General features: G+C 41.0%; 1 protein-coding gene across 2 annotated transcripts in view; it reads left to right on the plus strand.

The window, feature by feature from the left end:
- ephb3a (eph receptor B3a) overlaps positions 1-2831 on the plus strand; it is a 37898-nt gene extending 35067 nt beyond the window's left edge. For both annotated transcript variants that reach the window (XR_011926068.1, XM_072441209.1), the window contains one exon: positions 1304-2831. Coding sequence is in view for 1 of the 2 variants with exons in the window: in XM_072441209.1 (XP_072297310.1) it covers positions 1304-1415 (112 nt within the window). In the remaining variant the exon portion in view is untranslated. The remainder of the gene's footprint in view (positions 1-1303) is intronic.
- The last annotated feature ends 12638 nt before the right edge of the window (positions 2832-15469 follow it).

The raw sequence follows: 15469 nt of genomic DNA on the forward strand, positions 1-15469 counted from the left end.
TGGGGTATTTAATCGACTAGTATTTGATAGATTTTAAAGGCCATTTTGACCCATGGTTCAGTTTAAACTGATGGCTTAACCCACTAAATCCCTTCTCTCACTCGTTGCTCCATGATAGTTTTACTATTTTTTATACCTGGCAATAAAATTATTAAATGCACTGCTGATACCATTCTGTCTATTTTTCAAACAAATAGATTTGTAAGACACTGCATACAAAGGCCAATTTCCTGAACTAGAGGAAATAAAAAATATCTTTATAAAATTATTAAATAAATATTGAGATTGAACTTGAATACAGCTGTTCCATTTCATCCCTATTATTTTGTGTTACAATCAGTTTCTGTGTTGACTACTTCACACTACTGTTGTTTACTGGTGTAAATTCATCATTGAGATCTTTATTTAGACACAAACAGATGAAAGTGCTCATGCTCATGGGCATGCCGTGGCTCACAGTTCTCCTTTTACTGGGAGCCCCGAGGGCAGTGCCAGTGCCAGGCTTTGGGCTCACTGGAGCTAATTGTGTGGAAATGCGATGGCTGACCTCAGTTTAATTCCTGCTCTCGGCTGAATGCTGGATGTAGGTGATAGGACAGACAGCAGTCAGTGCTGCTGATGTGGAAAAGCAGGAGGTGATGGAGTGAGAGTAATAAGAGAGACTGAGGAGCAGCTAAAAGAGAGGAATGTGTTTAATTAGGTTGCTAATGAGCTTTTTAATGCATAAAGGGCGGGCTCTGTGCAGCGACTACAGAGGTGTGTGTTTGGATGCTGGTGTGCATGTTGCTTCATGTCAGTATGGCCATATGACATGTCAGTGATTAATTTATGGTCTCATCTGTATGCATCAGCTGCAGATACACAGAGCTGAGAGGGAGGACCATCTCCTTGTCAGAGTATGATTTAAGCAGCATCTGTAGTGGAGGTTCTGAGGCGAGAAGGCAGCGCCTGTGCCGCACCTGCCATTGGCTGCTCACTGATGTTTGGGCAGATAACAAGGGAGAGGGAGGATATGAGATGCACATTATCTGTAAAGTATCTTCAGCCACAAGGGCCTTAAAAACAAGGATGCCGCCTCTGAACAAAGGGCACTGAGAATGTTCTCCAAGATGGATGAGAACCACAGTCGAGCTTTAATAACGGCTGTGATGAACAGATATGACGAAGCATTTTTGGAGGACTTTCGCATTAGTTCAAAGGACTCAATGTATTTATGGCATTGTTTAAATTAAATTAAGATATTTGTAGTGTGTTGTAAGTACTGTAGAAGCCCCGTGCTCACTTCTGTGCCTTGTGTTGACAGGGATCTGTTACGACTTGGAGGGACCCTGCCAGGGCACAACAGGAAGAGTCCAGACAACAGCCAGGAAATAGTTCGGCAACAAATGAGCCAAACTCTGCCCATCAGAGTGTGAGATTCAACACAAACAACACTAAAGGATTCCCCAGAGAAGAGAAACTACCTAGAAACTCTAATACAAGGAGCCTAATGTAAAATATAAGAAGAAAACGAAAAAGAGACTACAAAGCAACAGGACTGATGTAGAGTCTTTCTGTGATAAAAGGAACTATCCATTGACATGTGTGTGTTCATTACTTGACACTTGTGGATTTGTGACGATCAACAAAAAAGCCAAACTTCCTTTTGCCCCTCTCAGGTTGTGTTTGCATGTCTGCATGAGTTTCTGCTGGTTGGGCGTTGGTCTTCCTTCTCAACTGACCATGGACGAACTTGCACACACAATGATTCAGTATTTACAACAGTGCCAAGACAAAGCATTCGTTTGCTCAATATAAAGACTGCAACTTTAGACTTTAAATCCTACCAGTTTTTTACCCAACCAATGTTTTTTTCTTCAATGATTTCTTTAACTTTGACCCGCTTCCTCTGAAATACTGTCTTCCACCTGTGCCGGGAGATAGATGTAATAATTGTACAAAGCATCCAAGTCTTCACACTGTCTCTTTGTCAGAGAGATGCTACTGACACTGTGCAGGACACATCGTGTGCATGCCAAAGTGGACAAGTCTTCATGAAAAACAAGCAAATCTATTAATACTTCAGCGATTGCTTTCTATCTAAATTTTTTAAAATCTTATTTCACTCATATATACACATTGTTTTGTATGCTAAGTTATTATCAATGTTTGCAAAAAGATGTTTTGTGTTTTTTACTGGAAGTACTCAAGTTTTTTAAAAATATAAGTCGCTTGTTTTTTGCACCATTTATCAGATGGACAGTGAATTTTACACTTGGGCAGAACAAAAAAAAAATACTTTGGGATTAATAAGAGCTCATGCAAGTGCCATGTTGTATATATTTAAAGTTGGCAAGTGTGCAGCAGATTAGGGGGTATTAAAAAGGTCACTAGATGAAAGCTTAGTGACCTTAATATTGACCTGACCTACAAAATGTCAATGTATTACAACAAATCATGCAACAGTTAATTTCTCCTTACAGTACATGCATTCTTTTGGCACGATGGCTGTCCAGCGCAGTTCTTACTTAAAATACTGCCTGTATATAAATCTATTAGAACCAATCTGTTCAGCATACTCTACTATCTGACCTGATCGTGGCCTCATGACCTGTTTCTATGCCTGTGGATTGTATAGGACACACAGTTACAATTTATGGACATTATATCCGAAACTGCATTAAATGTCAAAACTGAGAGAAGACATGTGTGTCTGTTAGCAAGGCAGACTTTTTTCTTGTGCAATTAAAGGTGTAATAGATTGTACAAAAATTAAAAAACACAACTACAAAAAAAGCATTTCTGTTTCCGTATTTTTACGATAACCATATGCAAATAAATTATTAAACCGATCTCTAGTATTCTCTTTGAATACTTGGCGGGTTCACTCAGGCTGCCGCTCTAGGTCTGGTCTCTTCCGGCCGGCGGGATGAAAAGGGGGAAGAGAGTGTGCTTTACCTCCTCATTTGAAATATCACAGCAGCCGCTTTGGACGGATTCATTACGTTTTAAGATTTATCAAAGCTCGGCCCGTGCAGCGCGCCAATTAGCGGGACCGCACGACTATTCATGGGGATTTCTGTGGCTGCAGTTGGAGAAGCTTCAAGGAGGCAAAGTTAATCTGGCCTCACACCAAATGTCACTGTTGTGCCTTTAATCCGTCAGCTAGGACAACCCTCTCCAAACCAGCGCACATGAGTGAGGCTGCTCCTGTGTTTTCATTGACCGAACAGCAGCTCATGTACCGGGCTCGGCGGTGTTCACACTCAACCGTTTCTGACTGGATGCCCAGACAGCCACGCCATCGTGCACCGACGGGACGACTGGTGCTGTCAGATCCTCTGCATGTTCCCTAAGCTCATCCAGTGCTCCCTATCCAAGGATACACTCCAATACGCTGAGTGGAGAGACGGGTTTGAGTGTGCTCCGCATGTGGGCACATTGTGTGGTTTCACAACCTAACCTTCAATTGAATGTGTCAGAGCAGAAATGGTTAGCAGCAGCACGACTGTCACCTCAGTAGAAATGTTGGCTATATGATTCTCGCTCACAATATGAAGACCAAGAGCTTCACAATTTGACAAAAAAGAAATAGGATTTTACATTCGAATGAAACCTTACCCAAACATTCAAAATCTCAAAACCTTAGCCTTGCTACATCATGGTTGGGCTCATGCTCTTCTGTGAGCTGATTCCTGTTAGATAAGGATAGGCTCCAGAGCAAAAGAAAATGGAATTCCATAAACTAAAAGTATCTTCTTCAGATTCTCTGAGAGAGTTCTAGTTTAGTCAATCTGCCTTGTTTTTGTCTGAAGGGAGGAGCTAACTACACAGAACCTCCCACCCTATAGTTGTTTATTGTAAAGAATAGGCCTTGAACAATCCTATTGTGTGGACTGTCACGTGAGTCATATTTCTTTTTAGACATATTTCTCTAATTAAAAAAAGTGGTCTTCTTTGGCCCAGTCCTCCATATGCAGAAGCACAAAGACTATGAGAGTTATTGTGTTAACAATTAAGCTCCAGCAAACAGTCGTTCCAGTGAAACAGAAGAGAATGGAGCAGTTCAATATGGATGAGAAACCACCGATTCTCAAATACACTTGTGTTGTTGGATTCAGCTGCATGAAGTGTTCCTTATATGGCATAAAGCAAATGAGTTGGTGCCATGTTATTGCAGCTATTTTTGCCTGTATTTGTCCAGTGTACAGTAGACATTCTTGACCTTGTAAACCAGTGTGAGGGGGTGGCTTCACAACATTTTGGGTAGGCTTATATTTTGGATTCATAGGAATCATGTATAGACTGCTATTTTCCATTGAGATCTGAAACAATGGCAACAATTTGATTAGATTATCCCTTATTGTTCCATTGGGAAATTTGTCCTCTGCATTTGACCCATCCTTCAACCAGTGCCGCTGGGGAAACTTGTCAGGAGCAGTTTTCCAGGGCCCCTCTCCAAATCTTGAGCTCGGCTTGGCAGGACTACATTTACTGGAGGATTTTACCTATCCTGCAAAGTTCTGTCTATCATTAAAACATCTGTAGCATTCAGCGGCCGCTCTGGCTCTCCACGTCAGCAGAGGGCTGTAATATTTTTAGTGAGCATGATGCAAAATGGCAGCAAACCTAAAGGAAGAGGTCTCATTATCCTACAGAGATCCTTAAGGGATGAGAAACCAGCTGCTGCTATTGCTCACACATTATAGAGTGACTGGTTAAGGAAGAGGATGTGATGGCAGAATGACCATCACTGACCGGGCCAAGGTCAAATCCCAACAGAGATCTCAGCGATTACGCTGAGATTAACAGATCTGCCTGATACAGAGCAGTACATAATCATATGAACTGCTGCCAAAGGCAGAAAAGCAAACATTTTACATTATTTCAGCACATTGGTGCATCTTAAGATCTGCTGGATTGGCAGTGATTTGTCTGATTTAGCAGCTTGTACTAAACACATGAGTCAGTTTTCTTCCAAACTCAAAGTGCTCATTTGCTGTCCTGTCCAAAGTAAGTTTAATGCCTCCAATTACAGCGGTGTACAGGGGTGTGCAGCGAGCAGATTTGGAGCGTGAGGCTTTGCAGGAGAGTTTGTTACGCATCAGGGCCCTTTAACAGAGTAGCGATTTGCTGCTGGTGCTGCCCGCACTGCCTGCAACGCCTCATCAATGAAAACTAGCCTCTTTATGTTGCGGCGCATGCAGCACTAAGCCAAAACTGTGAACACACATACAAATATCAGGCAGCTAACAGTCAGGGTGAAGGAATTTCAGCATCTTTGCCTTGCAAGCACAAACGCAAATCAAAGTCTTTTCAGTGGTAATTTCTTGTTAAACGAATTTTACTTAATTGAATGTTCTGGCAAACTGAAGCAGAGTGTGAACAGAGTTACCAGTGCATACGAGATAGGAGCAGTAGGAGAGCAAAAAACCAGCATGTGAAGTAAGCTACTAAATATTTATGAGTCTTGTCAAAAACTGACTTGTGGTTTTTGCAGCTATTATTTTAATACCACCTTATTACATTGATTCACTTATGGAGCTCATGAGTTTCTGTTCATGCCAAAAATGTTCTTAACTTCAGCTAAAGTTGCTATAGTTTCACAGTTCTCATTTTGGCCCACTTTAGAGGGAGGAACAGCATGGGTCATTAACTTCTCTTTTAAATCTTTATTCTCTTTTGACTTTTCATCAATCTCCCGGTGCATTAGTTTCAGTTCTGATGTCATGAGGTGCAACTGCTACATGCTGTATTCAGAGGTTTGGATCTCTTTGGGGGTCCATGAAGAATAAAACATTCATTACTTAAATTACTTAATATTAAAATGCATTTAAGTGAGTCCCAGTAGAGCCACTTTTCTTCTCACTGCTTCTAATCAATCACACATTCACATTTAGAACCACACTTTTGCGCTCCACTCATATTATTTTTTATCAAGTTGCCACATTTCTATTCTAACCTGAATTACTGTAAATCATGCATTTTGTAACCACATAATTAGAATCTAATTAAGGAATCCATTATTCAGACGCAAACAAAGCTGCCCATTCAACATGTCATACCCATTGCAATTAATTTATATCAAAAAGCAGTGTCCATCATTAGAAAGCAATTCATTTAGATTTGATTTGCATATAAAGGCCCCTGGCACACTGTGGAGAATAGCAGTCTGTATAAGTGAACCGGGGCCTTGTATCTCCTCTGTGTGTCGGGGACATAATTAGCATGACAGTGCACTTTGAGCTCTCAGACTTCCTCCTCTCTTGCCACAGAGGCTGAATCAGTCAACTGTGCAATCCATCAAATGGCCTCTCAATCCCACGGCCATTGATTAGCGGGTGTCAGTCGTCTGTTGGGCCAACAGTGAGCGCGGGATCTTGTGAATGAGAAAGTAGCTGTTTGCACCCCAGCTCCTGCCAGGATGCTCCCCGGGCTAGAACCACCCTCACCCAGGCAGAGAGAGGGGCGTGTGAGGTCAGAGGATGAGCCGTGCGGGACAGAGAAGGATCAAGACGACCATAACAGGCTAGATTCAGAATGAAAAATGAAATGTTGACTTAAAGCCACTGTACCTGATTTGTATTGTCTTAAGATAAAAGCAGAACTAGTTTATTTAAAACCTTTACAGCAGTCCACAGTATGGCTCATTTACCTTCGGAGCCTCCTAAATATTAATCGCAATGAGTTTATAAGCACTTCTCAGAAGCGAGTTTTGCCATTGCAGTGAAACTAACAACAACTAGCATGCTAACAGTGCATTTCCTGCTTTGCTGATAATAAAACAGTATAATTAGATGTAGAGAGCACACAGCAGTCTCATTCTGACACTTTGAGGTGGTTTTACATAGGTCTGTACTGAGGCAAACCAGAATTGACTGTACTTTTATCCTTTTTTGAGGCACTGCATTTTTTTTTACCTGTTCAATTAACATTTACTATGTTGGTAGTAAAAGATGAACATTTTTTTCCAGTGTTGCATATTTGCTAGCTGCTAATCCTAATTCCAAAAAGAGGATGAGAGCCTGTGTGTGGAGCGTTTTGCTACATGTGGAGACAAATAACGCAACACAGTGACTGTTTATTGTTCACTGTAAAATGGATCCATCTAAAGACCCACATGTGCTCGCCTGTCTGAGTTTCAAAGTTGGTCTGAAAAGAGGGGCCAGCTCAGATCATTAGCATGCATGCGAATGGGGCCCGCTCGAAAAGGACAGATTATGCATTTGTATGTTTGCCGATGAGATAGAGGGTTTTAGGTCCCTCAGCCCGGTCTGAATCACAAATCCCCACCAGGAGCAGGAAAAGACTTTAGGCCTTTGAGCAAACCTAGTGAGGGTGTGAGTTAAAGTACCTCCTCAAAGCAGATGTCCCACATTGGCAAAGAGAAAGAGAAAAAAAAAGGACTGACCAAATGGGACTGGAGGATCCAAACTTATCCCTTTCTAAATCTGCAGCAGTTCTGTGGCGCATGAGGCGGATCGTACACAGCCACACTGACAGTCCAACTTTTTGAAAGCTTGTTTTGTTCTGTTCTTTTCTGTGGCCTATGGGGCGTGTTAGCTTCAGAATAAAAGAAGCCTGACCAGCCAGCTGGCTCCTGGGATGCCCCTCAACACACTGTAAAACTTAACAGTGCAAATATCTAAAGCAGGTCATTTGTTCAGTTTTTCAACTGTGCAACATTAAAAACTTGCCTACAGTTACCAAATGTAAACATACTGTGCATTTGAGTTGATTTCAGTTGAAGTTCCATCTTAAGGAGTAGTTTGCGCAACAGTGGTAAATGAAGAAGAGTTGATCATTCAAAATCAATCAAGATCCAATCATTTCAAGTTTTCTATGATCAGCTTTGGTTCTTTATAATTGAGAGGTGAGTTTGGACTTTGGCCTTAAAATTGGTACTTACAGTATCCAAGGTTAAAAATAGTCACTAACTATTATTTTAGTCAGCGACTATTTAGCAATTATTTTTTATTTGTTGATTAGTCAAACAGTTATTTATTTTATACACAAACACATTTGACTTTTTAAATACATTATTATAAATGATGGGTAATTGACTGAAGGCTTCCAGATAAAGAATATTTATATAAGTGAATAATTGATGAAAATTGGGTTGTTTATGACATTTTGATTTGATAATGTCACTGAGGTTTTTTTTTTGTTTTTTTTAATGCTTTGAGTGGAATGTGGAAAAGTGCTTTACTAATACACTGTATTAAAATAATAATAATAATAGAATATATTTTTGTATATGTAGTCCAGCTAACAATAACAATAATCAAAATACAACTATGATTATTTTTCATAATTGACTAGTCACAATTAGTCGATTAATCATTACAAATTGTTTATAACATTATTTTTTTTATTAAATAATTTGGAAAAATAAAAATAAATCTGTGATCAATAAATAGGGAAAACATGATTGATGCTCATGCTATGTCTCCCAGCTGTATGGCCCAAACACTTGACTGTTTCAGGTGTAACAGAACAGTGCTTGTACCTTCACAGTTTGTTGCTGCTGATGAAGACTGGCAAGGCTAAAGTGTTTCCATGCATTGGAATGCGAAGTGTCATGCTCTGTCTTGTCCTGTTACAAGGTCAACAATGGTGATTCTGACAGCAAAATGTGCTGCGCTGCATTGTAATTATGAAATGGCACTGGAGCCATTGTCTCACACTGGAAGATTCTTATCCCCTGTATTAAACTGCATGTATATTCACAATAAATGGCTTGCCAAGCGTATGATGCTTTGGTTAGAAATCCCAAATGCTTATACTGCCTTGGCTGCTTTCAAGTAATCATCCCCATGGTAACACCTGACATCAGCTATTCATCACGCGCCCATATAAACCCCACCATATTCACGACAACAAGTCAATTCAAAAGTGTTTTTTTCCAAAGACGCTACTGACAAATAGCCATAGAAAAACATGGCCGTGCATGACGCCGCATTTGAAATCCGAGGGCCTTATTAACGCAGCAACATGTCGTGGAGCATCATGGCTTCTCTTCCACATTAATTGTCAGTCGTTAGCAGTAATGTGACGGCAGCTAGCGAGGCTGTGGAGTTGGAGGCAGAGCTGGTGAGTAGTGTAGTGTAGCGAGGAGAGAAATGTCCAAGAATCAAAAAGTAATTTAGCTTGGACAGAAATGGAAGTGGGAATGGCTTTAAATTAAACTAAATGAGGCTAAACTAACTATGGGCTACATTTTGTTACTGTACACTGTGTGTGTGTGTGTGTGTGTGTATTTTTTAACTCTCTTTTTAGTGCTTCAACCATCTGTCAGCGATATTGATGTCTCTCACAAAAGGCTCCAGGGTGCGGGATGAAGGAAAGGAACCAGCAGGAAGGAAATATTTGTGGATGTTGTCAAGAAGCACATATTTTACATCAGGCGTCTAAATCTGGGCGCTTGGACTTATTCAACAATAAAATACCACTGACAAGTTACATACACACTATGTTGCATACAGAAATGTTTGTGTTTCACTGTTGGAGCCTACTTCTTAATCTCTTGCATTATTTATTCAATTAGTTCAAACCACTAACATGTATTTATAGTTTCAGAGAAGTGATTGGCTTCATTCATTCATTTTCCCAGTGACTTTGAGCCTTAGGCGTGGTACACCTTTGATAGAGGGCAGCTCGTCACAAAGACATATACAGGAGACAACTCCTCTCACATTCAGTCACTGGGGGCAATTTAGAGTTGTCAGTTTTTCTAACGCATGCATGTCTTTGGATGGTGGGAGGATGTTGAAGAACCCGAAGAGAGAACCCATGGTAACACAGGGAGGAGATGCAGAGAGATCATCCACCCAGAGAGATCATGTCATGTTGGTCCAGGGATCTCCTTGTTGGGAGACAGGAGCTCTAATTGCTCTGCCACCGTGCACCCCAGTTTTAAACATCCTTCCATCTTTGACTATTGGTCAGATTCTCCTCTCCAGTACCCTGGAATAGAGCTTACCGGGGAGGCTGAGGAGTGTGATCCCTCTGTAGTTGGGACACACCCTCCGGTCCCCCTACTTGAACAGAGGGCCACCACCCCGGTCTGCCAGTCCAGAGGCACGGTCCCCGACCGCCACACGATGTTGCAGAGACGTGTCAGCCAAGACAGTCATACAACATCCAGAGACTTTAGGTACTCAGGGCGGATCTCATCCACCCCCGGAGCCCTGCCACCGAGGAGAATGCTTCAACTCCTCAGTGGCAAGGCTCCTAAATCTCGGAGTGACTTCAGCTTGGGTGATGGACGAGCCAGCCTCTTCCTCCAAGAATTCCTTCCACTGTCCGACGACATCCCCAGTTGAAGTCAGCAGGTCTCTAGTCCTCCTCCATGTTCTCCCCAAACTCCTCCCAGTCCCGGGTTTTTGCCTCTGCGACAGCACAAGCTGCGGCTACTTGTCAATGGCCTCAGGAGTCTTACAAGCCTCCTTCTTCAGCCTGACTGCATCCCTTACTTCCTGCGTCCACCACCAGGTTCGGGAGTTGCCGCTGCGACAGACTCTTGCAACCACAGCTCTGAGCAACCGCATTGACAATGGAGGTGGAGAACATGGTCCACTCTGACTTAATGTCCCCAGCCTCCCCCGGGATCTGGGAGAAGCTCTCCCGGAGGTGTGAGTTGAACATATCTTACTAAAATAAATATGTTAAATAACTACCTTCTTAGAACGTTTGGGCATGATGGTTGTGAAAAACACGTAGAATTCAGAACTCAGAGATTTTTGACATGATTTTCACATGATTTTTTTATCTAAACTATTTTGTAAATATATCTTAATTTGGGAATATATTCAGTTTTACATATTTATTTTATTCTAGGAAACATAAAAGCATCATTGAATCATATCTGAGCTGGAGATACAACGTACACTGAAGGGAAAATAGCCAAAGCCTGAATTAAGCTAAGTTCTCCAGATAGATATAACATTATTAATGTAACTCAAAGATCGACCCATATTTGAAATATTGTGTAGGAATTTAGCGGTTGACATGTAAAACTTAGGCAACATAATAAATGTATTTGTCTTTAGCCAAAAAGGTTCAAAACCAAACTAATGGAACAATGCATTGCTGTGAAAGGAGGACATTTATAGAGTGAGCTAACAGAAATCAAAAGAAGCAAATTCTAATAATACATTTTGAAGAACTTTATTATACCCACAATATTAAGTAAGTATGAAAACAATAAGATACAACAACAGATGGTTACAACAAACTCCATTGCAACCAGCCAGTAGCCTTCTTACCCCCGAACAACAGTAAAAGACTTCAGACATCCTCCCCAAATTATTTGCGGGTCTCAATGGAGTCTGGAGCCAGCGCGTTAAGGGCATTGCAAACTGGTTCTTTAGTGTCAATAGAAAAGCTACCTTCAGAGTCAAGTGTTGAAAAAGAACTCAGTGAGCATGTATTTTGTAGTGAGTTACACAATATTTTTTGTCACAATTTGGCTGCAAAGAAAAGTGTTCTCTCCATTGTTTTGGCATCGCTTCAAAGGCCGTAGCAGAAGAAAGCGGCTGTCCTCCCGCTCGCTTCTGTTACTGTGCAGTGCAGATAATGAGGTGCTCTCTGGTATCTCTGGACCGGCGCACAACCACCGGACGCCAACGTGGAGTGTCCATCCCATCCTGTCCAAAATGAAGCTGTTTTCCGTTGGACGTCCGCTATCCCCTCTTTTGGGATCTCAATGTCGCCATCAAAAGCAGATCAAACAGAAGGGATTAGCTCTACATAACAGAGGTAAGTGTGGAGAGGAGTCTTCACTAAAAACTCCTTTTGATAACCTTGCCAAAAAGCTGTAACCATGGCAACAGTGGGGGATTGGCAAAAAGTGTGCGCCATTGATAAGAGCGCGACGGCGGGATGAAAGGGTTGACACATCATTTTGGAGACGGCTGACCCCTTTACACCAAGCACTGTGGCCAGTCCTGTCTGTGAAATTAATACAAATACGCAGATGGTGTGCGGAGATTGACAAGTCGAGGCCCCGATCTTTCTACATGGGAGCAATTTAACACGTATCGGACTACAAAGTGCGAACTTCAGACACTACTGAGGGTTTTCACACTGTAAATGTCTGCGACTGTGGGTCTTCTTCTTTGGAGTCTTGGAGTTCTTTAGTATTTATCGCCAGTGCTCAGTGCGCTCACATTGTCAGGGAAATAAGTGCAAAACTCCATGGATATGCCCGTGACACACTTCAGCACAGCTCTAAGAGGAAGCAGAGTGGACAACAGTCAATAGAGGGGTCTAAAGTTGCACTGGGGCATCTAGGTGGAATTATTTTATTTTATTTTATCAATACCTATCGTTTTTTTTTGTCTATGTCTATGTGTTGGCCCTGCGACACTGTCCAGGGTGTACCCCGCCTAAGGCCCAAAGTCACTGGGATAGGCTCCAGTCACCCGCGACCCCTAAAAAAAAGCGGTAGACAATGAATGAATAAAATGAATATAGTTTTTTCATTTTAGGGTGCGTTCACGCTTCATTCTGGCCCTGGTTTGAGCCCTGTTCAGGCCAGATGAGTTAGAACTAGTCTTGTGTGCAAGTGTCGACGCGACGCATCCTCAATAAATGCTGGTAAGCTTTTAAACTTTGGTTTAAAGTCTCCACTTGCACAAATGGAAGAAGAGCGAGTCTGGAGACAATAGAGAACATAATCTCGACCCGACTAAAAAATTATTTTGCATGGTCCTTATGGCGAAAGTAAGACAACTACTGAAGAGAGCTGACTTCCTGTTTCTGAAGCACAACAACAGCAGAGTACAGTTATAAAGTCCCTGCAGCCCGCCTCAGGGGCCGCAGGCCAAGCGCACTGCATGATTCGACAAACAGCTTCAGTTTTTGCACCAGTGGTTCAGGCGCAGTATACTTAATTAGTAAAAATGGACACTAATTGAGCCCCAGCTGTATGCAGGCAAGGAAAAAGCAGCGAATCTCTCAGCACACAGCAGCCCAAGAGCGGATAGTCTCTCTGATCCTCTCCCCCTCGAGCCCCGTCTGCTCACTACAGCAGCAGCAGGAGAGGCTTGTTAGCACGCCGGAGATTTGTAAGGATAATGAAAAGTCCTGCGACGATGGAAGACTCTGAATGAAGAAGGAAACAGGAGGATTTGTTCTTCTCTGTGCGTTTAGTCCAGATAAAATGTACATTGGTTTAGGGGAGTTACGCCTGTACCCAAAACGTCAAATAAAAGTGTATTGTGGCATAGCTCAAGGGTGGAGGAAAGACTACATCCAAAGTAAAAGTATTGCTTTTTGCTATTATTAAATGTCTTAATGTGTTGTAATTAGGCCTAGCCATTACATGTGTACTATATGCTATAACTTTTAAGTACCTTTACTTTTAATTGAAAAGCTTTCATTGGGAATTTGCTTGCTTATTTAACAAGTTTCTGAGCATCAAATTAGGTATTCGTCGATTAAGATCTCAGGACATTCTTATTTTACAATCTCACCAAATCAATACGGAGCTGGGGAAAAAGGCTTTCAGCAACTTTGCTCCCTGGCTATGGAACAAAACACAAAGATGTTTCAAATTAAATGATTTTGCAATTTAAATTGACAGTCTTAATGTTTACTTGAGTAAAAAAAAAAATCCTGTTTATAAATGTTTTCACCTATATTTCATCACAATTTTTCAAGAAATTTCTATACAAAAATATAATAAGTCTTAAAAACGGTCTACAGATTAAAAAAAAAAAAAAAAAGGAAGCAAACTTTGCAAATGGAAATTGAAGTGTACATTTTGTAAAGCCTCAAGAAGAGACAGTTTAAGACTTAACACTAGCACACGTCCACAGAGACACTTTTTTACATCATTAAAAGGCTTTGTAACTTGTAATATCAGTAAAACTACAAATGCAGTGACTACTGTATGTCTTTTTTTTAGAGTGATAATTGCTTTGAGCCTCACTGGTGTCGACTGACAGATGTTTTCATGTAGCTTTCACACTCAAACGCTCTCACGTGCCACTGTCATAATCACCAGAGCACACTGTGTAGAAGAACTACACCATTCTCTCACGTTTACACCCATTTCTGTGCCTATGGGAAATTGTAGTAAATATATAACTGGAAGTATTCAGAGCAGAAATGCACATCTCACAGTGGAAAGACACTGTAGGTAAAACCTGTCCCCAAGCTCTTGGTTTATTAAATACAATGGATGCATGCTGGGTTATATGCACTTATGGGGTAAGTGCTTTATTTGTTGAAATTCAAAACCCTTATATAACATAATATATCTTCACTTACAGTTAAGGTAAATGTACACTACATTATCCCCATATGGGGAATGTTTCCTCTGCATTTAACGCATTTGACCCATCCTGCCTGAAACATAGTTCAGCTCCCGGCATCTCCAGATTGCCTTGGATTGGCCAATGGCGGTGCTTTTATATATTGTTGTTTTCTTATTTGATGGGTCCCCAAGATAGCTGTGCAATGACACAGAGAATAGCTTTTAAGATAAACTTCTTAGATATATTTTCTTATTATGAAATTGTATAACTGTAGCTTGTCACACAAATAATTGTAATATCTAGTGTAGTGTAAAGAAAGAACCCAGGAAAAGTAGATGGTTGATACCCAGCTCTTGCAAATTCATTTAAATCTGATGAATAGCTTAACTAACTGGCAAACAAATCAACATAGAAATAAATAAAGTGCACTGAAGTTATTTTAAAAAGCATTGTCAAACGCATTTCTTGTTACTGACAAACAAAACAACTGATGGCATTGGCTTTCATCACTGTCCCAAATACATGTCTAATAAACACATTAATAATGCATGTGTCTTTTCAGTGTTCATCTTCATTTTCCACACGCACCCATCACCACAGCTGACATCGGAGCAGGGTCAAACAGATAATCCAATCAGCTTTCTGAAGCTGCATAATGTGGCCCCAAAACACACTAATGGCCGAGATATTATGGCTCCAATTACTAGAAATGTGCTCAAACTTTTATGGTCTCACAATAATTTGATGATAGAGGAGCAGTTTTTTATGTGCGAAAAACTATTTTTTAATTGTCATGAGCACTTCAGATATTGGTTGATACGGTTTTACTCTCACCTTGAATGTTAAAGTGAATTTGGATGATGCCTTTTGGGTTCAAATCCTCAAATCTTTCTTTTTTTGCGATCTAGCAAAAGAAGGTCGAATTCTATCAACTGGACAAAGGTTTCTGGAGTGAATACTGTTTTCCCACTCCAAGAAGCTTATTCAGTTCTGACTCGGCTCTGGTAAGGGACTGGCTTAAATATCTCTGAATAGAGGAGTTACAGTGAAACTAACCCACAGTTGTTCACAGTGAGGAGTATCTGTTATATCCATTGAACTACCCTGACACCTGACAGCTATTTTGCATAATAACTATGAGTCAGAACCTATTTGCTTATTCTGATTATCCCTATTGTTTTCTTGGTTGGTTTGGGTCTGAGGATAGAGTAGTTACTGAGTGACTG

Source organism: Eucyclogobius newberryi, unplaced genomic scaffold, assembly GCF_026437365.1.
Source record: "Eucyclogobius newberryi isolate DKJ021-1_F unplaced genomic scaffold, fEucNew1.0.hap1 SCAF_12, whole genome shotgun sequence".
In the NCBI taxonomy this organism is placed as follows: Eukaryota; Metazoa; Chordata; class Actinopteri; order Gobiiformes; family Gobiidae; genus Eucyclogobius; species Eucyclogobius newberryi.